The sequence below is a fragment of the Halichoerus grypus genome, chromosome 10, assembly GCF_964656455.1.
Source record: "Halichoerus grypus chromosome 10, mHalGry1.hap1.1, whole genome shotgun sequence".
NCBI classification, from domain to species: domain Eukaryota; kingdom Metazoa; phylum Chordata; class Mammalia; order Carnivora; family Phocidae; genus Halichoerus; species Halichoerus grypus.
The window spans coordinates 96,823,208-96,848,801 of record NC_135721.1 but is presented as its reverse complement, the minus strand read 5'-3'; the positions used below and the strand labels follow the sequence as shown (position 1 = coordinate 96,848,801).

The 25,594-nt window shown below is 55.3% G+C and overlaps 1 protein-coding gene and 1 long non-coding RNA gene across 7 annotated transcripts in view; one reads left to right on the top strand and one right to left on the bottom strand.

Annotated features, from left to right (window-relative positions):
• Window positions 1-25,594, bottom strand: part of RRBP1 (ribosome binding protein 1) — a 63,201-nt gene that overhangs the window by 17,720 nt on the left and 19,887 nt on the right. For 4 of the 6 annotated variants that reach the window (XM_078056894.1, XM_078056889.1, XM_078056891.1 and 1 more), the window contains exons 2-7: window positions 20,507-22,379; window positions 8,292-8,440; window positions 6,925-7,047; window positions 3,270-3,422; window positions 2,737-2,855; window positions 148-301 (exon numbers count right to left, since the gene is read on the bottom strand). In XM_078056894.1, the coding sequence (XP_077913020.1) occupies window positions 148-301; window positions 2,737-2,855; window positions 3,270-3,422; window positions 6,925-7,047; window positions 8,292-8,440; window positions 20,507-22,358 (2,550 nt within the window). In that variant the 5' untranslated portion in view covers window positions 22,359-22,379. The remainder of the gene's footprint in view (window positions 1-147; window positions 302-2,736; window positions 2,856-3,269; window positions 3,423-6,924; window positions 7,048-8,291; window positions 8,441-20,506; window positions 22,380-25,594) is intronic. The other 2 variants (XM_078056892.1, XM_078056893.1) reach the window with 1 other exon arrangement.
• Window positions 6,205-10,110, top strand: LOC118553476 (uncharacterized). The gene is made up of 3 exons (XR_004926052.2): window positions 6,205-6,223; window positions 8,001-8,088; window positions 9,861-10,110. It is a non-coding gene; the product is annotated as an uncharacterized LOC118553476 (long non-coding RNA).

The following is a 25,594-nucleotide window of genomic DNA, read 5'->3' as shown; positions in this document are numbered from 1 at the left end:
CTGCCCGAGCCATGCATGGGCCGCCCGCTGCCAAAATCCTGGCTGCCAGCGATGACCCAAAGTGGCTGAGCAAGCTCTGGTCTGTCACCACCCGGCACAGAGTGGGCGGAGTGCGCAGGGCGCCGAGGGGGCGGCTCCCTCACTCACCTGCAGCTGCAGGACCTGCTTCTCGAAGGCGGCCGTCTTGGTCTCCAGAGCCTTTCGCTGCTGCTCCTCCTGCCGTGCAGCCTCCGACTTCTCCACCAGCTCCTTGCTGACCTTGCTGAGCTCCTGCCGGAGCTTGGCCAACTCGGCGTTCTGCCTGCAAGACAGCCACCAGCCCCCAACTGCAGGGCAGAAGCAGCCTCAGGTCCGCTCCCGCCGGCCCCAAGAGCTGCCCCTGGGTGATGGGGGCCGGCCGGCGCGCCTTCCCTCCACGGCACCTGCTCTTTCACGAGTGGTTGCCCAAGTCCTGAAGCCATTACCGAAGCCTCTTGTACTCTAGAGTCGTGTTGAGTTCTGAAGTGTGTTGGTGAAGACGTTCTCCAACCGGCACAGTGTGCGGACCATACAGAGCAAAGAGCAAAATGTGCACAACAATATTCCAAGGCAACCCCACCCAGAAACAGCTGAAAATTCAGAGAAAAGGGGCAAGACACCCCTTCTCCTCACTCCTGATCTAGGACCAAACAAGCTCCAGATGCAGGCTGACTGGCCACGGTACCCCTGCAGGGCGGGGAGGGGGCAGCCAGCCGGAACCCACGCGCCCCACTTCCCTCGCCGACTAGACCAAAGCTAGGCCCGCAGGCCACCGGAAGTGGGGGGCTGAGGCACTTGACCAAACAGACCCTTCAACACTGCGCAAAAGCTGGATCTCAGGACCTGTGACAAGTCCAGAAGTGAAGGAAGGAGACTTGATTAAAAGAAGAAGAAAGGCAGCTCCAGACCTGCCTTCCCCAGTGTGAGGAGGCCTCCTTCACTAGGACACAAGACACCTCTTCAAGGCAGGACCGACTGTCCAGCCCAGGGCCAGTACCAGGCCAGACAAAGGGGACAGACAAGACTGCCCACCACCCTGCAAGGTGGCAGCAGACCAGGTGGAGGCAAGAAGCCCGGCCAGGAGCAGCTGTGCTCTGCTGGTCGAGGGGTAGGTGGCTCCCACCTCTCTGCATCTGGCTTTTCCCAGCTGCACCAGGGTGGCCGTCCCAAAGCCCTCTGCAGGGCCGTCGGCTCATGCTCTAGAAGGCCAAGATTCAAGACGGGAGGGCTTGCAGGAAAGGCTGGACTCCAGCACCCGGGGCCGGAGGTGGGAGGCTCGGTGGGCGGCCCTTTGGGACTGCTCTGGAGCTCTGGGCAGGGCCCGGGGCCACCGGCCACACACAGGGCAGAGCTTCCACGAATGAGTCAGTGGCTGCCACCTCAGAGTGACAGGTCTACAGGCTCCTAGCTTTCTCAGGAGGCTGCAGTGGATTCTACGTGACAGGGGATGCCAGAGCGTCCCTCCCTCCCCACATTCACCTTCTGCTTGTAGCTGCTAAGGAAACCACAGCCACCCCCCCACCAACCAACCCCCAGCCTGCTGACAGGCCAGGCCAGAGACAAAGATGTGCACACACACACACACACCCAGAGGGGACCTCCAGACAGAAGGGACCGGCCTGGGGAAGGAGGCCTTTAGATCAGAATCTGCCCCCCGCCCAGCTCCCGGCAAAACCAGACACACGGACACAGACTCCCCTCCCCGGTCCAGCTCCTGGGCCAACAGTGTCCCCACCTGACTTGCAGCTAAAGGACAGAGGACACCAGTGCCCTCTGTCTTTGCCAGCACCCCTCTCGGCAACTGGGGATGCTCTGGGGATGACACAGAACCCCAGAAAGTCCCTTTGGGAGACTTCAGGTCAAGAGAAGGCAAGAAAGTGTGACTCAAAAGAAAACACAGTGGGGCTTCTTCTGGGCCAGCCTGTTGAGACTGCAATGCTCAAATCAGAAGTCTGAGCCACACTGCCCTTCATTCGGTGAGGTCACTGCTGCCCTGGGGGGTCAGCCGGCTCACCGGACCCCTGGAACTTGAGCTCCTGACAGGCAAGGCTGAGAGCAAGAGCCCCGCTAAGCCGGCCGGGCCGCAGGCTGTGGAGGTATTTACTCCTTACTACCAGTGCGGCAGAGGCAAATGTCCCTTCCTGCACAGGAGCCCCCATCTCCAGTGGAGAATCCAGGGGCTCAGGCCTACAGAGGGTCCCCATATCCCCACCAAACTCTGATCCTGGACACTCTGCTAGCCCCTGATACTCTGGGCCAGCATCAGAAGTTTTGAAAAGCCTCCTATCAGGATGTTGTGAAGACGGACATGAAAGAAATATCTGCTCCCTGGGAAGTCCAGATGCCGCCACTGGCCAGGACCCGAGAGGCCCCTGATCACATGGACACTGGGCCCGGGCAGGCTGGGGCTCGCCAACTCTCCCTGGGGCCTTGACCACGTGTGAGGATGCCGGCCATGCACCGGAAGGCTCGGCCACTCAGAACCAGACAGGGGGATGCAGAGTCAGGCCAGAGACCTCAACGGGGTGGGTGTGCAAGGGCACCGCCAGCCCCATGTGCTCACGTGGGGGGCCCACGCAAGGCTGCCACACCAGCCCCACATCCAGTAAGAACCTAGAGTGCACCTGCACAGCCTTGAGGGAGGCTTGGGGAACCCTCCCCAGCTCCGGAGCCCCAGGAACGGGCCCTCGTGCTGTCTGAAGGGGGTGCTGAGCTTACTTGCTCTCCACCTGGCTCGTGGCCTGGTTCAAGGCATCCCTCAGGATGGAGTTCTCCTGCTGCAGTCGGGCCAGCTGCGTGTTGGGGCCATTCTCCAGCTGCTCCTGAAGAGTCCGGATCTGGAAGTCAGTGAAGGGGCATCAGAGAGAGCTGGCTTCTGCAGCCAGGCCAGTGAGGTCCCAGCCCACAGACAAATGCACCGAGGGCACTACCTTCTCCACACCAGAGGTGAGGAGGACCCCTTAAAACTGCCCAGTGCCAGCGTCCGAGGCGGGGGGACCCCCAGCACGTGTCTCCTCTCTCCCCTCCACCTCCCTGTTTACAGCCTCCAGGCAGCAAGCACTCAGCCCGAGCCGCAGGCCCGCTCCGTGCTCGCTGCCTCTGATGAAGCTGTTAAGTGCTCTGACACCAAGCCACAGCCTACGGTGGCCCCGAGGGAGCCTCATTTCCTGCCCTCTGAAGACCGCTCCCCCCCGCCCCCCTCGCCGGCATCCTCCAGCGCCCACTGACCAGGCCCCCCAGCCGCAGCCCACCTTGCCCTGCAGCTGCTGCACCTCCTTCACGTGCTCCCGGTAGCTGGCCTGCATGCGCGCCTGCACGGCTGTGATCTCCTGCTCCCGGGCCACGAGCTGCTTCTTCACCTTGGCCTCCCCGGCCGCTGCCTTAGCCTTCTCCGCGGCCAGCTCCTAGGAGAGCGCAGAGGGCAGAGAGGCGGTTAGGCAAGCTAGGGCGGGAGCCTGTCCGGCGGGACCAACATCCTCACAGCCCACACATCACCTCATCACCTGGGGCTGGCCTCCCTCCTGAGTTCCCAGACACAGCAAGCCGACCACCACAGAGAACCAGCAGGAGACGAGGGGTCCCCGGAAAACCCTGCTGGCCTCACCGGTTGGAGGCTCGATGTCAGGCTTTGGCCACATGAAGGCAGCAGACCCAGAAAGCTGTGTAAACACGCCACATGGTCTTGTGCTCTCCTGGACTACTGGCTCAGCCCTGCTGGGGTGATGGCACCCTGACTAGGCTGGGTCCCAGACATCCGGGCCCCGGAACGGCCTACTCGAGGGCTTGTATCAGGACCGAAGAGGCAGTGAGCCTTGATGCTGGGGTGGGGAAAGAGACAATGCCCATCCCACCATGACTAGGGGGTTGGCCCCACTCCTGGAGGGCCTGGGTCTCCAGTGCAGCTGCTCGGTCCTTCCACCCAGCCTAGGGAGCACCTGCTCTGCTCAGTGTCAGATGCCCATGATGAGCACAGGATGCTGGGCCTGAGGACCCAAAGCCTCAGGCGGAGGCAGAGCACAGGGTGGGAAGGGCTGGTCCAAGGGAGAGGGGCTGGTTGGAGTCTATGTCATTCCTGAAAGAATGGCAATGGCCGGAAGCCATGGGAAGCAGAGTGACAACTGAAGAAAGGCCCTTGGGGCTGGGGGTGCTCCCCGTCCAGTGGGCCTCCAGCCAGGCTGACAACTACTTGGTGTGGGCCAAACTAGCCTGGGTAACCACGGTGACCAAGCATCTCACAGACTCCAAGCCCTGTCCCATCCCTATCCCAGGCAGGAGACCAGAGAAGTGGGAAATCCTCTTGCTCTCCAGGCCAGGGCTGCCAGGGAGACCCATCCCCAAGGGCCAGAGTGTCCCCCGGGGCTGGGACGGGAGCAAATCAGAGGCTAGGGTAGGAGCTAGGCAGATGGGGTGGCCGCTGGGCGCCAGAGCTGCTATGGGTGCCCGGCCTTCCCTGAGACCATCTGGGACCCCATGGCCTCACCATTCACACAATCATCTTCCTGGCCCTGCCCAGGGGGCGAGCCCACAGGTGCATGAGGTCCACACCAAGGGACACTTCATTGATTATCTACTGAAACGGGAGAGGTGGCCACCACTGTGCATCCACTCTGACACAAGCGGGTGACTCACTCCTTTCTCTCAGTAAGATGGGGGTCACGATCCCCATTTTACAGCTGACCTCATGGAGCCCTGGGGGAGATACGTCACCCAGGGCTGGGAAGGCTTCCTCTGAGCTGTGTGCTGGCCCTGGGCCTCGGTGACCACTCACTAACAAGCAGCCTGCGAGGCCGAGCCAGGCAAGGTGGCCAGGATCACAGGGGACAGATACAATGACACCTGCTTGCGGTGATGACCTCCAGAATCTGGGAGAAGAAAACAGGGCTCTGGAAGGCTTCCCAAGGGAGGGAGGCCAAAGGAGTCTTCAAGGATAAGGAGAAAATTTCCAACCAGCTACGCAGTGAAAGGCCTCTGAGACTAAGGGAGGGGCAGGAGGAGAGGCCCAGGGGCGGCAACGAAAGGCCATGTGTTGGGGGAGCGGATGGAGCAGGCGCTCAGGGGTGCAGGCTCTGGTCTGAGGATTAGGAGCAACTGACAGAGCTTAAAGAGGGCCTCACGGGACCACGTCAGCAATCAGGAGCCCAAAAGGGCCTCCTGGGGCTGCAGGGAGGAGGGTGTGGCCAGGGGAAGGGGGCCTGGCTGGACGCCTCGGAGCAGGATGGGTAATGAGCACCAAGGGGGTGTCCCCACGTGTCTCACAGAGCCCTGCAGCTTGTAGACTGGGAGCTACTGTATCAGGTGGGCTGCCAGTGTGGTTTTGGAAATCTTGTCAAGCAGCCACCACCGAGAGAGAGAGCAGTAAGTGTCCAGCATGAGGGGCAGCCTCTAGGGGCCTCCTGTGGGGTACACTCCCGCCTTGCACCCGCTGCCCTGCCCTCGGTGGCTGGGGACCCCAGGAATGGAGAAGAAACAGGCCACTGTGACTGTCAGAGGCTGCACCCACTCATGCATCACACCTCCAGCTCAGCCTAAATTCAAGGGGGCAGGCACAAGGAACTAGCCAGACAGCCACACGGCCGAGCAGCTGTGGGAATACTCGCTCCTGTTCTCACTTGACCTTTATTTGCGGGGGGAGGTCAACAAATTTCACAGGGATTTCTCAGTTTGTCCGGAGAGAGGATACAGAAGGAAGGCCCCCCAAAACCACAGACTTAACCACTGGTGTGCTGCCCAGCTGGCCCTCTTTCATGGCGCATCTGCTCTGGCCCATGGCGCACCACCAGCCAAGTGGGGGAGGCTGCACAGCCAGCTCCTGGCAGCAGGGCGAGTGGCTCCCCCTGCATTTAACCAACGAGCCAAGAAGGGCTCACATGAAGGCTGCATGCAGAGAGTCTTGACAGAGACGATGGGGCCCACCGGGGAGAAGCCTACTGAGCTCTAAGGAAGGCCACAGAGACCTGCCTTTTTCTTTTCTTCTCCTGGGTGGCGCATTAACCAAGAGTAACCACCCAGAGGTTCATCTTCTGCTCTTGCCATCCCCACTGCACAAATTTCACATCCCTCCAACTGGGGTCAGAAACTCAGGCTGCCTTGTTTCCAACTATTCTCGAACAAGCAGATGGAGGGGCCCTGAGGAAGGCCAGACCGCGTGGGACATCACCAGTCCTAGGCCATCTCCCTGGGCCTGCCGCCCAGACAGAAGAGGCAGGTAAGCGGCGGGAGGGTGAGAGCAAGCCACAGAATTTTACTGAAAAAGACAGCTTTCGAACTGGGTGTAACCAGCCCCGTAGGGCTCTCAAGAGAGAGGCATGGGACAAAGCCCAGTGAGTTCTGACAGGGGTGGCCGGGGGTGAGGGGAGTGGCCCCTCGTGTCATGTGTCCTGACACATCGTGAATGATGCCCCCAGCCCTCGGCAGCAGCACGGACCCATGACTATCATTCAGGAAGTACAAGTGTTACCTGGGTGGCAAGCCGTCAGCTGATGCTAAGGAGCCAGCCCCTTCCCCACAGGTCTGCTCCACAGACAGCAGAAAAGGGGAGGAGAGCAGCTCCTTCACTCCCCTCCCCACAAGTTTTTGCTCCAATTTTCAACAAAACCACCTTGGATCCACTGGGCCCAATCTCCTTTCAGGGTGCATACCCTAAAAAGATGGCCCGTCACAAACTGAGGGCCTAAGCCCCGACTTAACATCCATGCGTTCTTAGACACGTGGTCATGGGGGGGCCGCCACCCCACAGCTAGCCAAGGGCCACCACAGGCGATCCGGCCGCAGACGCCCCAGTGCGGGGGGTAGTCGCAAGCCGGCAGGCCCGAGCCAGGCGCCAAGGCGGGAAGGCCGACCCACGATGCGAGGGCAGCACTGGCCACGGCCCGGGGGTGCTCGGACAGGGCGCGCACGCTGCTGTACCTTGTTGAGCTCCCTCAGTTTGCTCTTGGCGACAGCCGCGTCCTCCTGCTCTGTGGCCAGCAGCTTCTCCTTCTCTTCCAGCTGGCGCTTCAGAATTGCCACGGGGTCGCCCTTCTGAGTGGCCTACAAGTGCCCACAGAGCAGTGTTAACAGAGGGGCTGCGTCCCCCCGCCCCAGCAATCAGACCGGGACCCACGACAAGAGACAGCAGGGCCCTGATCAAGTAGGATGGGGCTTCTAGATGAGCCGGTTCTATCCCGACTCCACTCACTTCTGGGAACGGCACCCCGACCTCAGCCACCCGGGCTGCCAGGCCTCTAGGCCCACTGTACTTAGGAGCTCTTTAGACCAAAAGCTTCAGTTCTCTGGGCTAGTTTTTAGGGGCATGGTGTTTCCCATTAACTGGGACCAATGGTGGCCAGGGCCTCTTCCTACCCCACCGCGGGGCAATGAGTCATCGCTTCCGGTGCCCACCCCTTAGCTGCTGTGTGAAGCCTGCAGGCTGCTAGCTGAAGCGTGGAGACCTTGGGAGGGGAGGTCTACTCTGGGGATAGTGGCCTGAGGTGAGTCCGGGCCTGTCTCCTTGGAGGAGTGGTCCTCCTGACCTCCAGTCACTCACACGCCAGGAGACACCCTTCCCTCCCCCAAGCCCACTGAGGGAGGAGCTCCCCTGTGACTGCACGATGTGTCCACCTCAGTGAGGGCCAGGAAGGGAGTAAGCCCCACTGGCCTCAGGGCAGGGGTCACTGGCCTGGCTCTCAGGACACCCCCCAACATCAGTAACCACTAGGGTGTCACAAAATTCTCTAGCACAATTACCTACAGTTCCGACTCTGGAATAAGGAACAAACACGTGCCACGCAGCACCTCCGGGGGGCAGCTCACTCGCCACCACCACCACAGGGCAGGTGCAAGCCTCTGAGCTGGCCCCCAGTGGCAGTGGGACAGCAGAGGAAGGTGCTTCCAAGACCGTCACAGGGCCCCCCCCACCACGCAGTGTGTCCCTACACCTTCTATCCTGCACCCGAGCCCCGGCCACAAGCCAGCTGAGCCACAGCTCCCGTGTTCCCCCTCAGGCGCGTGTAACACAGAGCCCAGCCCTGGCCTGTCACGGCCTTCCTGTCTCTGCAGCTGGGCTGGGGCAGAAGCCGAAGTGAACTCGGGGTGAGTCATGCAGCCTGTGTCTGAATAGGGGTGGCAGGGTTCTGCCGAGAGGCAAGCGGAGGCTATTTTATGACCTCTGTGCAGCTTGGCAAGCCGCTTGCGGCCAGCCCAATGGGATCATTCAGGGGAGGCTGGGGCCCCAGGACCAGGCGAGTACTGCAACTTGCCAGCTCTAAGGGGAGAGCAGGGAGGGTGGGGGCCACCTTATGCCAGGTGTCCTGAATGACGCCAGCTTTCTCAGACAGGATCTCGATGAGCCGCTGGGCCTCCCCCTCGTTGAACACCATGCTTCCAACCGTGGAGACCAGCGTCTTGTAGGGGAGGTAGAGAGGGCTGTCGGAGTCCGGGGGCCCTGCGCAGTGAGAGAGAAGGAGCAGGGACTTACCCTCAGACCCAGCAACCAAGCCGGTTCTGCCTCGAAGCAGCAGGGCCAGGCAGAGCCGAGGGCTGTCCAGCTGCCTGGGCTGTGCCGGCTGAGTGCAGAGCCTGCCTGGGTACCCCAAGCTCTTTCGGAGTACTGAGAAATGGACCAGACTATGGGTCCCTGCACCGTCCTCTCAACTGCCCAAAGAGAGCAGAGGGGGAGAGGTCCCCGAGGAAAGAAAGGCTGGATTGGGGGAGATGCCCCCTCCTATGTTATCGTCAAAATGAGCAGAATTAAGCATACTTTCCCCACAGCTACTTTTTTCCTTCCTTCTTTTTCCAGCAAACTGCTTGGTCCGGTTCTCGCCCTGCACGGCCCAGCAAGGTTAAGCCCCCTGCCATGACCGAGTCCCATAGCCCCGGCCCCTCACGCACACAGACCCCAGAGCCACAAGAGAGTCATGAGAGGAGGACAGAAAGCAAAGGCTCGTGTCTCTCAGGCTGCATCTCTGTGGTCCAGGGGAGAAGGAGGCTCTTCCCAGTCACCTGGGTTCAAACACTATTTCCGGCTTTATGAAGCCTAAGGCCGGTTTTAGGAGAGGGGAGGCTGGGCTTGGTTCTTTCCACAACGGGCCTGCCCGCTTGTCAGTCCATAAGTGACCTTCTGGAGGCCGACAGCCACCTGTCACTTCTGCAGTGCTCCTGGTGTCCCCCACCACACACACACACACACACACACTCACACTCACACTGCAGGCTCTCAGGCAGCCTTGAAGACAGGACAGGGTGAACTGAGGTGCCCCACCTGGCAGCACCACCCCCACCCCCGAAATGCCTGGATCTGCCCCACAGCCCACTGACTGGGGAGCCACAGAGGAGTGACATAAGGGAAACAGGCCGGCCTGCTGAGGCACCTTCGGCTAAGCCCACCTCACTGAGGACAATGAATGGGGAAGGTTTCCATGGCAACCCTAAATTCTCTGGCCTGTCACAATATTTTCAGTGACTAGTCACAATATTTTCATCGCAAGTCAAAGCAGTCAGCATGATACCTTAACGGGGGGGAATGTGGGGCGTGGGCGAGCTGGTTGCTATGAGCACCTTCGTCGTAGAATTTCTTACCCCGGTGAAGCTGGAGAGAGTAAAAATAACCAGGCTGAGAGACCTAAGCACTCAAGGGTGTCACGAAAATGAAGCGGGGGTGAGGTGCATGCTCCCTTCAGCCTTTCTCCTTTTCACTGAGATATGTATATAATATAATTTTAGTGGTAAACTTATACACACTAGAAAAAACGTTCTGACTACAGCCGAGCCAAAAACAAAGCAAAAGCTCCCCTCGAGTTCACTATTGGAAGAAAACCCCACCGTGAGCATTCTGGTTTACAGGCGCCCCTGCTTTTCCCCCTCAGCCTGCAGACAGAGGCTTACCGCCAAGGTTTTCCAGAAGAGGGAAGTCCACTCTTTCAAAGACACAGCTGGAGTCAGACGGGGCAGGACAGCCCCTCTGAGGCTGACCCCTGCACAGTGTCCCTTCCTGACTCAGGAAAGGTCTACTCCTGCGCTGTCCCAACATGCCGGCCGCCAGCCACGCGGGGCTCCTGGGCACTTGAAATGCGGCTGGCGTGACCCTAGGTGTGCTACAAAGTACCAGTACACCCCAGGTTTTGAAGACTTGGTATGGAAAAAAAAAAAGTAAAATATCTGTAATAATTTTCTGTATCGACTGCATGTTGAAATGACAGTACTTGGAGTAAACTGGGTTAAATAAAATATATCCCAAATTAATTCTCTTTGCTTCGTGTTTACCTTTTATCATGTGGCTACTAGGAAAGTCTGAATTACATACAGAGCTCACACGTGCAGCTCACACTGTCTTTTCTAGTGGACAGGCTGGGCTACTCCTTTCCAGCCCTGGGACCCCTCTCCCCAAGCATGCCCTGCTAAAGCCGTGGTGGCCCCTGTCCCTACAGAGGCCTCAGACTGACCAGGGGCTCCTCAGGGGGCAGCCTCCTGAGCGAGGCGGCCTTGGACAAGTTCCTTCACCTCTAGGGGATGGCTTCCATGGGGTCTGGGCCAGAACTCTCAGAGGTGCGGACTTGCCAGGGAGAGCCAGAAACGAGATTTTTATGTGTCATCTCCTGACCTTTAGTGCTGACAGCTACCTCAATGAAAAATAAATAAATCAAACCACTGTGGGGTTGGAACACATCCGTGGGCCAGGTCCGGCCTGCAGGTCACCTCTGCCCTTGGGCAATGGGACACCATGGTCAGAACAAGGCCCCTGAGCCAGGTGGCCTGGGCTCAAATTCCAGCTCAGCTCCTGTCTGCCTGTGCATCCTTGGGCAAGTTGCTTCACCTCCCTTAGCCTCAGTTTCCTCATCTGTGAAATGGGGGTAAAAATCAATCTTTCCCCTCTCACAGCCTCACTGCAAAGATTAAATCCCAACATGTTTGGAACGATGCCCGGCATAAAAAGCACTGCAGAATCAACCAGCGGGCCACCTTCAAGCCCCAGTCACAGGAGGGCCCCAGACCCTGACCCCACCCGGCCCCCGAAACAGACAACACACAAAGGGAGGGGCTCAGGGGGGCTAAAGCGACTCTGCCCTTTCTCCGACTCCCACAGGGGACAGAGAAGTCATGCAAAGGTGGTGCCCAGGAGCCAGCCCCACAGATACAGCGGCACAGCCCGCAGGCCCTGTGGCTCCTGCCTTGGGTGGGTGGGGAGCACGGGTGCATGGCTCCGTCTGCACCCTCTCGTGAGGCTAAAGGGGCCTTATGTAAAGCAAGGAGCCCTCTGCCTCTCTGGGCCCCTGGCCAAGGAGCATGCAGCACGGGATAATGTACATCACACCTCAAATTCCAAAATGAGGCGCCCTTCTGTGACCCTGCTGGGAGCTTTAGTCACCTAAAATTAAACTTGTCTTGCAAACAGGCACTTAGGAGTCTCTTCCTCACTGTCAACTGCGTGGTCCTCTAGGGAGAGTTTTCACGTAACTACCAGGATCCCCAGCGGCCAGGTGTCAGTGCTAGGGACCCTACGGGGCTCCAAAGCTGGGTACTGTGTCGGCAGCAGCTCCTCCGGCGTCCAGTTACTGGAACACTCCCGCACAGCTCACGTCTAGCCACGTCAGCCAACAGGGTGGCACCAACAGCTGCTCGTCCGTGAGGGGATTATGGCCCAGGCCCGGCGACAGCCCATCACTAGGCTCCAGCAAAACGCCAGCGGCTGGCACAGGTTGCCCCAGGGCGGGCGGGTCCCAACGGTCTCCATCCACAAAGTATGCTCCTACTGTGTACCGGCAGTCAGCAAACTGCTGGGCCTGGAAAGGTAAGTCCGAGGTGGAAGTGCCAGCTAAGAGGCAGACGAGACACGGGACGCGTGGCAACCACGCAGCAGATCCACACAAAGGGAATGTGGGGTGGGCGTGCGGCCAAGGATGCAACCGCGGCAGCGGTGCCGGGAGAGATTTCAAAGCGGGATGCTTTAGCCAAGCACTGCTGCGTACGGAGAAGGCAAGGGCTGGTGCAAGGTGGGGGCAGCAAGGACAGGCAGCCTGGCTTGGAAGGAGAAGTGAGACTGCAGTGGGTCCACGTCTTCACAGGCCCCAAGGATCTGGATTCTATCTCATAGGCAACACCAGTAGGGAGAAAGGTCTGTGACTGGGAAATGTTATTTCAGGACACCTGGGGGACAAGGCTGGAGGCAGGGGCAGAGGAGGGAAGAGCCCAGGGCTGAGGGCCAGGCCCAAGGGCGCTGAGGAAGCTGAGCTGGGGGGGCAGAAGCCCAGGTGTCAATCCAGGGCCTCTGCCAGTGGAACCTGCCACGGGGGTGAGGTCTGGGGGCTGGGGGAGAACTCCAGTGGCAGAAACACTCGTTTGTTCAGGGGACATCCAGACCAGTGCTGCAGGCCTGTCTCAGACGCACAGATGCAGGCCAAACAGCTGCTGCGCCAGACGCAGCATGAGTGCCACCCCAACAGCATAGGCCAGGTTCCCCCGCGCCTCCCACAGCAGGAAGCCAGACCCCAACGTTGGGGAGACGTCCATGCCCTGACATCCCCAATCACCTAAGTCAAACTTGGGTCCAAGGCCCCAGGAAGGGCTCCCCTGCACCTCCCTGAAGCCCACCACTGCACAAGCAACCATCCGACTTAGAGACGAAGGCGAGCCCGACTCCTGCCAGCCCCAAACACAGACGGCACCCCCCTCCCACACCATAGTCAGAGAAGCCGGCAGGCACACCTGTCTCTAGAGACGTGGGACCAGCCAGTATGCCTGCCGGCCTCCCCACTAGCTTCACACTGGGGGACGGAGGCTGCAAGGGTCCTCCTGAGTTTGCGGGAAAGCAGCCCTCACAGGGCCCCGGATGGAAGATCCACTGAATGCATCGGAGGCGGCGGCGGCGGCGGCCCCCCGGGGCAGCCCGCACGCATGCACGCACGCAGCCAGCTCTAAGCCCAGCTCGGGCTGCAAAGCCCGCCACTGCCCAGGGGCTGCCCTGCCTTCCCAATCCCATAGAGGCCCCAGAGGAGCAGCCACACTGGACCCCCGACTACCAAAGACACTAACATCTGGCGCTTAACCTGCATGGACCAAGGACAAAGAATGTTAAGAGCAGCCCGGTTTGGGGCCTTTGAATCCGGCCTTTTCCTTTGGAGAAAAAAGTAATCTGTTAGCAAATCCGGGAGGCTGTGCATTTAATAAGGTTTCATGGAATTTAAAAATCCCATAGATGAAATGACTTTTTCTCATTATACTTTTTCCCCCAAATTTCAACAAAATCAAGTTTACAACTGGAAAAAAAAAAAAAAAAAAGAAAAACATCACAGTATTTCTTAAAGAAAGACAAGCCCTGTAGGACCTCTGGGCAAGGTCCTTCCGTGGGCTTCCTCAGTCGCGAAGCTGGTCCAAGGACAACACGCCTTACTTAAATGACAATCGAGATTTTAGCTCATGCCTGCAGAAAAGACAAGATCTGTGCACCTGTGGGCTTCCTGACCACAGCTACATCAGGGCAGCCATGGGAGCCCCAGCGCCACCATGTTTTAAGATGACTGAATGGAGAGTTCTGGAAGAATATCATCCAGCAGCTTCTCTAAGACATGGCAGTGCCATACTGATTCAGCTCCTTCCCTAAGGGATGCTTTTGTTCTTTCAAAAAAGAAAAGTTGGGTTTGAAGAACTGACACAGAACGTGAACAAAGGCTCAAAAGCCCTACAGAGATTTCAGAGCTTCAAACCCTGAAAAACCAAGTTCGAAAGAAAAGAATATCAAACCTAATCTCAATACACACCTGTCTGTACCTCAGCCCTAAGGGGCTGAAGAGTGGCTGCTGAGGTGGGCTGGGCCTGGCCTGAGAGGGGCCTCAAACGGAGGGACCGAGGCTGGAGGCTGTCCCGGCCACCATCTGCTGTCCATGTGACTTCTGGGAAGTCTCAAAAGAGAGCTGAACTTTGGTTTCTGCTTTTGGAAAAGCAGGTAAACCTACAAATCCACATTACAGACCTATAGGGGGATAAATGCATGTAAAGGAGCTTCATAAACCACGTGCCTCACCAAACATCTGGTTGAGAACAATAGTGTCACATTCCTGGTGGTAACCCAGCAAACACATAGTGCAAGAAGGTCGCTGTGGGAGGTGCTGGGGGGGGATGGGATTGTACGAAGGAAGGGGTGTCACTCCTATCAAGTCACATGGTATAAGATTAGGGCCCCTGCAAAGCTACAGACCCCTTCAGCAAAGTTCCCCTAGTAGGTCTAAAAATTCTTCCCTATCTCCCCTGACCCCTGGTTGACCCCTGCTTCGTTAGATTAAAGAACATGATCCTATTTGTGCATTTTTGCCTGCTCTGGCAGAAGGAGTGGCCCGGGGGTGTGGGGGGCTTGCACCATATGGAGCCCCCCAAGACCTTGCCAGGTTCACAGATGTGGGAGCCACTAACTTTCCATCTCAGCTCGGTTCATGACCACACAGTGGGCACCCAGGGGCTAGGATGTGCCTGAGAAGAACTGGCCACTTTCCTCCCTCGACCTGGACCCCTGAAGGAGCAGGCACTCCTTTCTGCCGCTCGGAAGACACTCAGGGGACTTATGGTTAGGGCTGGGCTGCCTCACAGTGCCTGAAAGGTGAGGAGTTCCACTTTAGTACAATGAGTGCCTGTTTATTTGACTCACAAATAATGGAGCTTTTTTTTTCTTTTCCATCTAAAAAATAATGCAGGTTACGGAAAAACTGGAAAATGCAGAAGGGCAAAGGAAAGATACTAAAATTTACCCACAGTCCTGTCCCCCAAGAGGGCCTTTCTCCCACACAAACTTGTGTGTGTGTGTGAGTAACAAGGTCATCGTGAGATCTCAACATGAGAGCATGTTCTACCTTCTGCAGGCTGGCCGGGATCCCCTGGGCCCTGACTGGATGGCCTTCTGACCCCCAGCAAACAGGCCGCAGATGGGGAAGGGGGCCCAGGGTGAAGCCAGTGCAGGAGGGAAGGACCCCACTCAGCGGCAACAGTGCGCATGCCAAACTCCAGCAGAAGCAGGACGGTCTGGAGCATGTGCAGATGGGCATCCCATGTTCCCCAAGTCTGTCCTTGGTTTATGTCGGGGCCAGGCCTACACTGTACGAATCTGGACTCCCTTCCAGGTGCTGGGATGAAAGGGCTCGCCTAAAAGGGTCACCTCACCCTCCCATTAGCACCCATGCAGCCCAGGGCAGGTGGGCTGGTAGAAGTAACGCCAGCAAAGACAGAGCCTGAGGGCAAAAATAGATCTTCAAGATTTTCAAGAAACCACCACCATGTACACAACACACTTCCTGTAAGAGGGACGCGGCTTTTCCTAATAAACACCACGCATGAGAATGAACCAGCGGAGGCCTGCAAGCGGGGTTGCTCACACTCAGGAGCTTTAGTTCCGGGGAAGTATCCACTTCTCTGTGGTTCCCTGAGTTTCCTCTTCTGCAAACGATAAGAAAGGAATCCGTGCCTTCTGTTTCATAAGCAAGTGCCTTCTCCTTATTGCACACCTGGGTTTCTAATGCTCCCCTGAAGTGATCACCATTCCTACAGCACCATGGGAATAGTAAAGTCAGGTGCAAGGCTCTGGAAAACACACATGTGGGCTTCTCATCACCCTGTGAGAATAGGAAATCGTGAAATGTCTTTGGGGAGCCATGTAGCACTGTAGCACTGTCCTCCTAAATTAAAAATGCACCTGCCTTTTCACTTAGCGATGACGTATCTACAGAGATGCTCACGCTATAATACACATACATCACTGCGGCATTAATTTTAGCGGCAAAAAAACCTGCAGACTCTTGGGGCGCCTGGGTGGCTCAGTCAGTTGAGCATCCGACTCTTGGTTTCAGCTCAGGTCATGATCTCAGGGTCATGAGATCAAGCCCTGCCTCTTGGGCTCCACACTCAGCATGCAGTCTGCTAGAGATTCTCTCCCTCTGCCCCTCTCCCCACTCACTCTCTTTCTCTCTCAAGCCATAAAAAAAAAAAAAAATCTTAAAAAAAACCCTGCACACTATTTAATATCATTTAAGTAAATAAATGAGATATTCCTACTCCGGAGTAGGACGGAGCTGGAAGCAACAGCCCTATAGGCACAGTACAAAATGATGTCACCAGTACCCTGGTAAGCAAAGCAAGCTCCAAGCTGTGTGCCCCGCAGGCCCCAGCCGGGTGTGCCGATGTGATGAGCAGAACATCTCCCAGGCTCCCCCGGGGAACGGGTGGAGAGAGGCACGGAGTGGAAAGACTCGGTTTTTCACCTTCCATGCTTCTACATTGTTCATATTTTGTTTGCTGGAAGGACGTATTCATACAATAATACATTTTCAAAGCATGGATTAGGCAGGCAGGTGTTCACTGTCAACTCCGGCCCCGGACAAGTGGTAAAACCTGCCACATGGCCCTGATTTGTTCTTGTAGGAAAAACACATCAGAAGTTCTGGAAGAGTTCCAACTTGGGCCTGCAGAAGCATGTCCTGGGCCCACCTCCACACCTGCCCGGGTCTCTCTCTGGGGTGCCTGTCAGCGAGGACCCTGCTGGGCCCACCTGGTGACAACTGAGGACACACCCCTGTCTGTGGTGCCCCCCAGCTCCAGGGCAGGGTTTGCTACTGATCTGTCGTGTGTCATGGGCTGGCCGCAGCCTCCACGACCTCACTTGTCACATCGCGCTGGGATATGGAGGACAAGGGGGAGCTTACCCCCACTCCACGCGGGACGCAGGCAGACAGAACAAAGCACGGGATGAGCTGTGTGGTGCCAACACAGAGCTGCAAAGACATGCTCATTTTCACAGGCTGCCCCCCTCCTGGTGGCTCTGGTTTAAAACAGCATTGCCCAACAGAACTGACTGTGCAGATGGAGATGTTCTTCCCTGCACTGTCCAAGGAAGGCCGCCACTGGCCACAGGGGACTACGGAGCGGTGAGGGGAGGGCGTGTCATGTCAATGGGGGGGGTCAGAAATGTTCTGATCTTGGGCAGCATGTTCAAGATTTGGAAGAATCTGCTTAGACTGGACCCCTCTAAAAATGTAAGGGCTGGATGAATTAGGTTTAATTTAAAAAGAAATCAAACCCTAGAAAATATCAAAGACAGCCAAAATTAATATGGATCAGCCAGGATGACGGGAGACCGGACGACACTCCGAATTTGCAGTGAGAAAAATGAAAAGGCCTATACGGGGCACTTGGCCGCAAAAGCAACCGTGTGGATCGTCAGACAGACCCAGAATGAAAAGCCAGCCACACAGGGTATCATGTGCAGCTGATAGGCTACCTGAAAGGTGAACTTCTTTATTCTTCAGGGGGGCCTGAGAGTCTAGAGACATGGGGAAAAAACTGTCTTGTACTTTATTTTTCATTTTCCTGAGTGCGCACTGTGTGATCTCAGCCTTGTGTTCCTGTGGTTGGGGTGTAAAGCCATCTTCGAGTCCCCCCTCACCGCCCCGGGGAGATGCAGGCCACTCTCGGTGCCAACACCACGAAGATCCTGAAATAGTCCGTGTGTTCAGAGATAGTAGAAACTCCCCCCCGGTGCAGTGCTTCTCCTGCTTTACCATGCGGATGAATCACCTGGGGAACTCGTTAAGATGTAGTCTGACTCAGTAGTTCTAGGTGGAGCCTGAGACTCTGCACTTCTAACCAGCTCCCAGGAGATGCTAATGCCATTGGTCCCAGGACCACAGCTTGCAAGGTGGGGGAGGGGAGTAGTAAGGACCCCTGAGGCACTGCCAGGGTGGCACGAAGGGCAAGGTGAAGTGTCTCCGTAATGCCTGGCTTCCAGCAGCTTTGCAGCTCTTCTCTGTAAAGGACTGTGGGCCTGAGGGTGGAATGAGTGAAGTGTGTGCTTTTGTCCTCAGTTTGGGGGTGTGGTGATCCCAAACAGACACGCAGTTCAGGGCTTGCTCTGAGGATGCACTCTGAAGTCAGAGGTCAGTGACGAGCCATCGAGGCCCCTCTCCGCTCTGGGAGCCTTCAGTTGCTTGCAGTGATATTCCCGCCTCTCCAGCAAATCTGATTTCTTTCCATGTTTCCAATTAGCCAGAAGCTGTGGAGACGGAGGGTCTGAGGAACAAGTCCATGGACAGCATGGATTTTCCCAGTGACTTATGGAATGGGGCTCACTCTTCTGTTGCGATGACATCTCGTACGTGGAGTTTCATGTTCCAGAATTAATCTGACTCATATTTAGCATTTGGGCTATGATCTTGCAGCCATGACTGTGTTGCTGAATGGGAAGCAGGCCACTTTCTTTTCATGCAGTTATACCGCACATCCCATGTTCCTCCCTTGGCTCGAGAGGCTGCAGTCAGCCCTGGCCGCTTGCCTTTGACCTCCTTGTCTGCTAGCTGCAGGTGAGCTTCTGTTGTCTGTCCAGGGCCCGTCCACCCCCAGTTTCTCCAGGGTCCTGTGCACTCAACTCAAGGCACAACTTGGGCTGGGCTGGCCCAGAAACTCGGGGGCCTGGAGATGTGCATCGCCTTGGCCAGTGGGGGCACACTGCCTAACGACTAGGAGGAAATGCTGAGGGAGAGGATGCAGATCACTGGCGTGAACAGGTCAGGAAAGGAGTTCCTTCTCTGAACAGAGGAGACCTTGACTCGGGTCAGGGAGGGCTCTAGGGCCATGAAATCTGAACCGTGGGCACCAGAGAGCAAGAGTCGAGGGCTGGTCACATGGCGCTATCTAAGGTAGCATTCAAATCAGTCAAATGTCAGTCAAATGCCAGGTTCAGGTGCACTGACCACATTCCATAATATTTCATCTTTCTTATCCTGGCCCATGGTATTTCTTTTCTCTGTTCAAATTTTCTCTTATGCCAGCAAGCTGCTGTGTGGGCTCACGCAGGTCAGAAAGTTAGGTCTTCCTCCAAACAAGGCTATTACCTGGAAATTAGTACCATTTGCCTTCCTTCCTAAAGTATCATCACATTGCTATTCCATGCCTTATTTCAGATGTCTAAAGCCGAACACCGTAACAATGGCCATAGGACACAGGAAGCTCTATTCTGAACACACCTGATGCTTTACATAAAACAGATCGGTTCTCAGTTCCATCCCTGTATTCATGTTTCAAGCACCCTGTCCCTGGGTCAAGTGGAACATCACTTTAAAGACAAGGCAGTGTGCCCTCCCTCCAGCCTGAGGAGGCAGACCGAGGCTGAACATTTGGATTTTCAAAGGGCTTTGAGAGGCTGACCCGACCGTGTGGCCAGGTGGGCGGATCCTTGACCCCTGGCAGGAGCCTGAAGCTGTTCACACAGGGTCCCCTCACAAGGAACAGGGTGCTGCCTGAGCAAATGCCCCCCAAAAGTTGGGGGAGGATGAAACCCGAGAAAAGTGAATGTAGCTTCACAAAGGGGTAAGAAAGGGAAACCCAGCTCAAAACACAGGGCCTTGTGCTACCCAGTACAGGCCCACACATTTCAGACCCCCCAAGATACCTCATTAAGACAAATGCAATTAATTTTCCAAATCAACTTATGACTAGTCAGTCTTTTTTTTTTTTTTTTTTAAAGTAGGCTCCATGCCCAACATGGGGCTCAAACTCATGACCCTGAGATCAAGAGTCGCATGCTCTACTGACCGAGCCAGCCAGGCGCCCCTAATCAAAGACCGAAAAAAAAAAAAAGAAAGAAAGAAAGAATAGAAAACATAAGACTACCGTATCAAATGAATGATGAACATGAAACTGGAACTCACTGGCCCAATTTCTCTAGTAATATGCACGAAAAAGATAACAGAAAATTAATGTTCTGTATTATCTGACAAGTACCTAAAATGGCCCATGAAGTAACTGAGGTAGGCAAGAGAAAAAACTGGGGATGAGGTGGGGATGGATGCCATTGCTCCTTAAAAACACCCTACCATTATTCATTTAACAGACAGACAGACATGAGTACCAGGTGAGGTAAGCAACAGAACAGACCGGCGGAATGCAGTCAGGCCTCTAAGAAAGATCTGCCATGACACAGAAGTGTTCCAGACTGAGTGGTGGATGGAATTACTATTCCTAATTCCTCACCTCTCCTCACACCTACTCACACCTTTTCCAACCTCACATGGCAGTCCATCCCACTGGAGACAGTGGGCTTCCTGCCCCTTGATGCTGGCTCAGTCACATGACTTGCTCGGGCCAATAGAATGCTGGTTTCAAATGTGTCCTTTTACAGCTCTGCCATCACCATGAGAAGGGCTTCTGCCCTCCAGAATCCCTGAAGCCTCAGGCTGGAGCCCAGAAGGAACACGTGTGCAACAGACCGAGGCTCGACCTGCAGCAAGGAGCCAAACCCAGTTAAACTGCAGCGTGAGCCACTCAGTGGAGACAACCCAGATCAGTCAACCTTCAGACAATTGAACAGAAGCATAAACAAGAATAAATGACTGCTGGTGTAAGCTACCGAATTCTGGAATGTTTGTTACGCAGCTCTGTTGTGGCTACAGCTAACTGATACACACGGCTCTCCCAAAGGGAATCCAAAAGCCACTGAAAGGTAGCTTTCCCCTCCAAGTTCAGAGATATCAGAATGACTTACCAGGCTCACCTTTCTTCTTTGAACCAGACTTCTTCTTTGCAGGAGCCTCTTGCTTTGGTGCCTCTTGGCTCTGGACCATTTCTGCATTTTTGCCTTGGATAGGAGCTGACTCTGCCCTTTTACCCTGATTGGCAGATGCATCCACCTTTTTGCCCTGGTTGGGGGACCCTTCTGACTTTTTGCCCTGGTTCGGGGTTCCCTCTGCCTTTTTGCCTTGATTGGGGGCCCCCTCTGCTTTTTTACCCTGGCTTGCAACACCCTCTGCCTTTGTGCCCTGATTAGCGACCGAATCTGCCTTTTTGCCCTGATTCTGGGCCCCCTCGGCTTTTTTGCCCTGATTCTGGGCCCCCTCTGCCTTTTTGCCCTGATTCTGGCTCCCCTCTGCCTTTTTGCCTTGATTCTGGGCCCCCTCTGTCTTTTTGCCCTGGTTGGGGGTCCCCTCTGCCTTTTTTCCCTGGTTGGGGGTCCCCTCTGCCTTTTTGCCCTGGTTTGGGGTTCCTTCCTTTTTGCCCTGGTTGGGGGCCCCTTCTGCCTTTTTACCCTGGTTGGGGGTCCCCTCTGCCTTTTTGCCCTGGTTTGGGGTTCCCTCCTTTTTTCCCTGGCTGGGAGCCCCCTCTGCCTTTTTGCCCTGGTTCTGGGTCCCCTCTGCCTTTTTACCCTGGTTCTGGGCCCCCTCTGCCTTTTTGCCTTGATTCTGGGCCCCTTCTGCCTTTTTGCCCTGGTTGGGGGTTCCCTCTGCCTTTTTGCTCTGATTCTGAACCACTTCCACCTTTTTGCCCTGATTAGGGCTCCCCTCTGCCTTTCTACCCTGGTTTGGGGTCCCCTCCTCTTTTTTGCCCTGGTTGGAGGCCCCCTCTGACTTTTTGCCCTGATTCTGTGCCCCTTCTGCCTTTTTGCCCTGATTCTGGGGCCCCTCTACTTTTTTGCCCTGGTTGGGAGCTCCCTCTGCCTTTTTGCCCTGGTTGGGGGCCCCGTCTGTCTTTTTGCCTTGGTTGGGGGCCGCCTCTGCCTTTTTGCCCTGGTTTGGGGTTCCTTCTGCCTTTTTGCCCTGATTCTGGGCCCCCTCTGCCTTTTTGCCCTGGTTCGGGGCCACTTCTACCTTTTTGCCCTGATTCTGGGCTCCCTCTGCCTTTTTGCCCTGGTTGGGAGCCCCCTCTGCCTTTTTGCCCTGGTTGGGAGCCCCCTCTGCCTTTTTGCCCTGGTTGGGGGTTCCTTCTGCCTTTTTGCTCTGGTTCTGGGCTCCCTCTGACTTTTTGCCCTGTGCAGGGCCGGTGGCTGGGGTACTGGCCTTGGCACCCACTGGGGGCACAACGACCATAGGCACCTCCTTGGGAGCAGTTTCTAAGATGGCAGCCTTGGAAGCAAGAACTTGAATAGAATTCACTACAGAACTGACTGCTGGTTCCACCTTTGCCACTTTTTTCTCCTTTTTCTTTTTGTCCTTAGGGGAGGAGGCAAGCTTCTCTTGGGGCATGGCTGGTACCGTGGCTACGGGGGCAATGACCACGGGGGGCTGGACTGCGGTTGGAGCCACGGCCACTGCAGGTGCCCGCACTGGGTCTTTGAGAAGGATGGTCATGTTGGGGGCTGGCTCATGGTAAGGTATCTTCCCATTGGGTTTCTCTTCCTTTTTTTTGGTCTTTCCTTTCTTCTCCACTGTTTTCTCCTTCTTTTTCTTCTCCACTTTCTGGTGGTGAGTTTTCGCCATCTCCTTGCGCTGGTTAGCCAGGGCCTCTTCATAGGACGTCTCCTTCATGGAGAAGGTTGACACGAGGAAGATGCCGATGGCAGAAACGACCATGAATCCACCGAAGACCACAACCCCCAAGGTCTGAGTGTCGTAAATATCCATCCTGGCTTGCTTTCCTTTCACCTGCCAAATACATACATGTAGATTACTTTTTGCAGAAACTGCGGCATTTGACAGTTTCTATCCTCATCCCTACCCCCAAAGTTAAGCTTTCACTAATTCTTCAGACTGATAAAGTCAAAGAAGAAACAAATTCCGGCAATCTCTGATGTCATACATCCCTTCCTGCCCCTCTTTAGAAGTGAGGTGTTTTTTTTTTTTTAAGATTGATTTATTTGAGAGAGAGAGCACGTGCTCATGGGGGGAGGGGGACAGAGAAACTTAAGCAGACTCCACGCAGAGTGCAGAGCCCAACGCGGGGCTCAATCTCAAGATCCTGAAGCCTCACGGGGGCTTGATCTCATGACCCCGAGATCACAAACCAAGCCAAAACCAAAAGTCAAATGCTTAACTGACTGTGCCACCCAGGCACCCCCCAGAAGTGAATTTTTATGAAAGATATGAGCAGACCCCATTAGTGCTAGGACAGGAGGCAACAGAGGAATGGCAGAGTGCAGGTCTAGACACATAATACCCTGGAGACTCAGAAGCTACAATCACAGTTCAAGAGATTCTTCATTGCAGGGGTCAAAGATGCACATAAACACAAGCCCGGGCCAGGGGTGAGACAATGGGGAGTGGTGAGGACTGTGGCAAGAATGCCCCAGTAAATTAGGGGACAAGTGTCCCCCAGCTAGCTGATTGTTGTAGAAATGTGACTGCCATGTTGAGAGATCTTTCACTTTTTTGAATTAGGCTAGAAATGTTTTTCAAAGTGAAATCAACAGATTTTTTTAAAATACCATGTAAACCAAACCAAGTCCTTCTACAGGCTTTGAGCTGCATGCATTCTGGCCAGCAGGCCCCTGGCACACCATCTCTAACTCTGTTGTCTCCCTTCCTCAGTGCTGTGATAAACACAGTAACCCAGGGTCAGAGACAATCCTTCAGAATCCTGAAAAGTGATCAAAATTTGCTGAGGAAAAAATGGCCTTCAGGATCGTTCTTAAAGAGCTGCAGAACTTGCAGGGCACCTGGGTGGCTCAGTCGGTTGAGGGTCGGACTCTTGATTTCAGATTAGGTCATGATCTCAGGGTTGTGAGATCGAGCCCCAAGTCAGGCGGCTCAGTGCTGTGCATGGAGCCTGCTTAAGATTCCCTTTCCCGGGGCGCTTGGGTGGCTCAGTCGGTTAAGCATCTGCCTTCGGCTCAGGTCATGATCCTGGAGTCCTGGGATCGAGTCCCACATCGGGCTCCCTGCTCAGCAGGGAGTCTGCTTCTCCCTCTGACCCTCCCCCCCCCCATGCTCTCTCTCTTTCTCTCTCTCTCAAATAAATAAAAATCTTTAGGGCGCCTGGGTGGCTCAGTCGTTAAGCGTCTGCCTTCGGCTCAGGTCATGATCCCAGGATCCTGGGATCGAGTCCCACATCGGGCTCCCTGCTCGGCGGGAAGCCTGCTTCTCCCTCTCCCACTCCCCCTGCTTGTGTTCCTGCTCTCGCTATCTCTCTCTCTGTCAAATAAATAAATAAAATCTTTAAAAAAATAAATAAATAAATAAATAAATAAATAAAAATCTTTAAAAAAAAAAATAAAAAAAAGATTCCCTCTCCCTCTCCCACCCCCCTTCACAAAAAAAAAAAAAAAAAAAAGTGGCAGAACTTGCAATTTGCACGTTAGGAAACAGGAAGTCTTCTTGGAAAGTACACCAAATAAAAGACCCCAGGTTTGGAATTTCATGTCTGCAGGCTGCAAAGAGGGAGGGAAAACAGTGTCACCAGACCCAATCCTCACCCCAGGGAGGGAGCCCTTTGCCTGATGACACTCTCCAAACCAAGACCATGAGCCACCTCTTCTCATTGCCTGTGGACCAGAGTCCACGGCTTCCTGGCTGCCAGCCCAGGCTGGGTCCGACTTCAGTGAGGAACCCCAAGAGATTTACTTATTTGGATGCATTCATCTTTTATCAACTAACTTTGATGCTACTATCACATTCCCAGTCCCCTGAATAGATCCCAGGCCCCCTAAAGGGGAGCAGTGATGGAATTAGTGAACAAAATGCAAGTGTAAGAAGGCAGGTAAGCGAAGGTGGAAAGAGAGAGGAGGGAGCAGAAGGAGAGAGGTCAACAGGCCCCCTTCCTGGCATGACCCCTGCCCCCCAAATCTCTAGACCTTGGGGTAGGCCAGGTCCAGGCTTGTCAGTTGAGATTCTGCCTCCATTGGGAGTGGGGGAGGGCAAGAGAGTGGGGATTTCTCAAAAATCACAAAATCCAAATTCTGACAGTAGGGCATTTTAAAGAAGGGACTGAGAAGAGATTGTTTCAAATGTCTCAGCGTTGGGTTCAAAGAAGAATCATTCTCATCACAGAACACACACATAATTTCACTGTGGCTTTCTAAATAAGCCCCTTGCAGGAACAGGGTTTAAGGGGCTCATGACCAAAACTCCACAGCACACGCTCCCCCCACGGTAACCCCACCAGCTGCGGCTCTAACATTTTCTCCTCCCAGACTATCACCCTGGGTCTGCAGGACCGGGGGAACCTCCTTATCACAGCTGTAACCTCCACGAATGAAGTGTGAGGTGGGCTCACAGAGTCTTCGAATCCTCGGCAAGTGGATTCTGACCTCTGGCCGTGGGTTCTGACCATGTGAGCCACAGCCAGGTGCCCTCAAGAGAGGCTGTCCCAAATTAGCCTTTCCAGGAACACACTCACAAACAAGGTATCAGAAAGGAAACTGCACCCTGCTCAGCCCTGGAGGGAATCCAGTGGATGGAAGGACAGGGACAAGAAGGCTTGGAACGTTCTACGGTCAGCTTCCATTTCTTGGTGGGCATCCACCAACTAAAACTCTGGGTCCTCACAAGGACCTCTCAAAACTTCACCAACATGGACACATTCAGGTACAAACACTACATTATCATCACTGTATTAATCTATTCTGATGACAAAAGTCCTCTGACACACTCCCCTTTGTCCAAGGCAGCACAATGCCAGGGGCCTGGGTCACTCCATAAGACCCAAGTGGTTTCTCAACAACTGTAGCCTCAAGGGGCCGTGTCCCAGGGAGCTGTAGCAGGGTCACCACGCCGACACGCCACCAGGCTCCTACAAAGCAGGGACTGTCTCCCGCTGAGCACTGTGGGATCGGGGCAGCCTTGTGGTGGAGGCAGAAAAGCCAGGGTTGAAAAAAATTGTCTTGAGTCTTACTCAAGTTAGGCCAATATGGGATACAAAAATA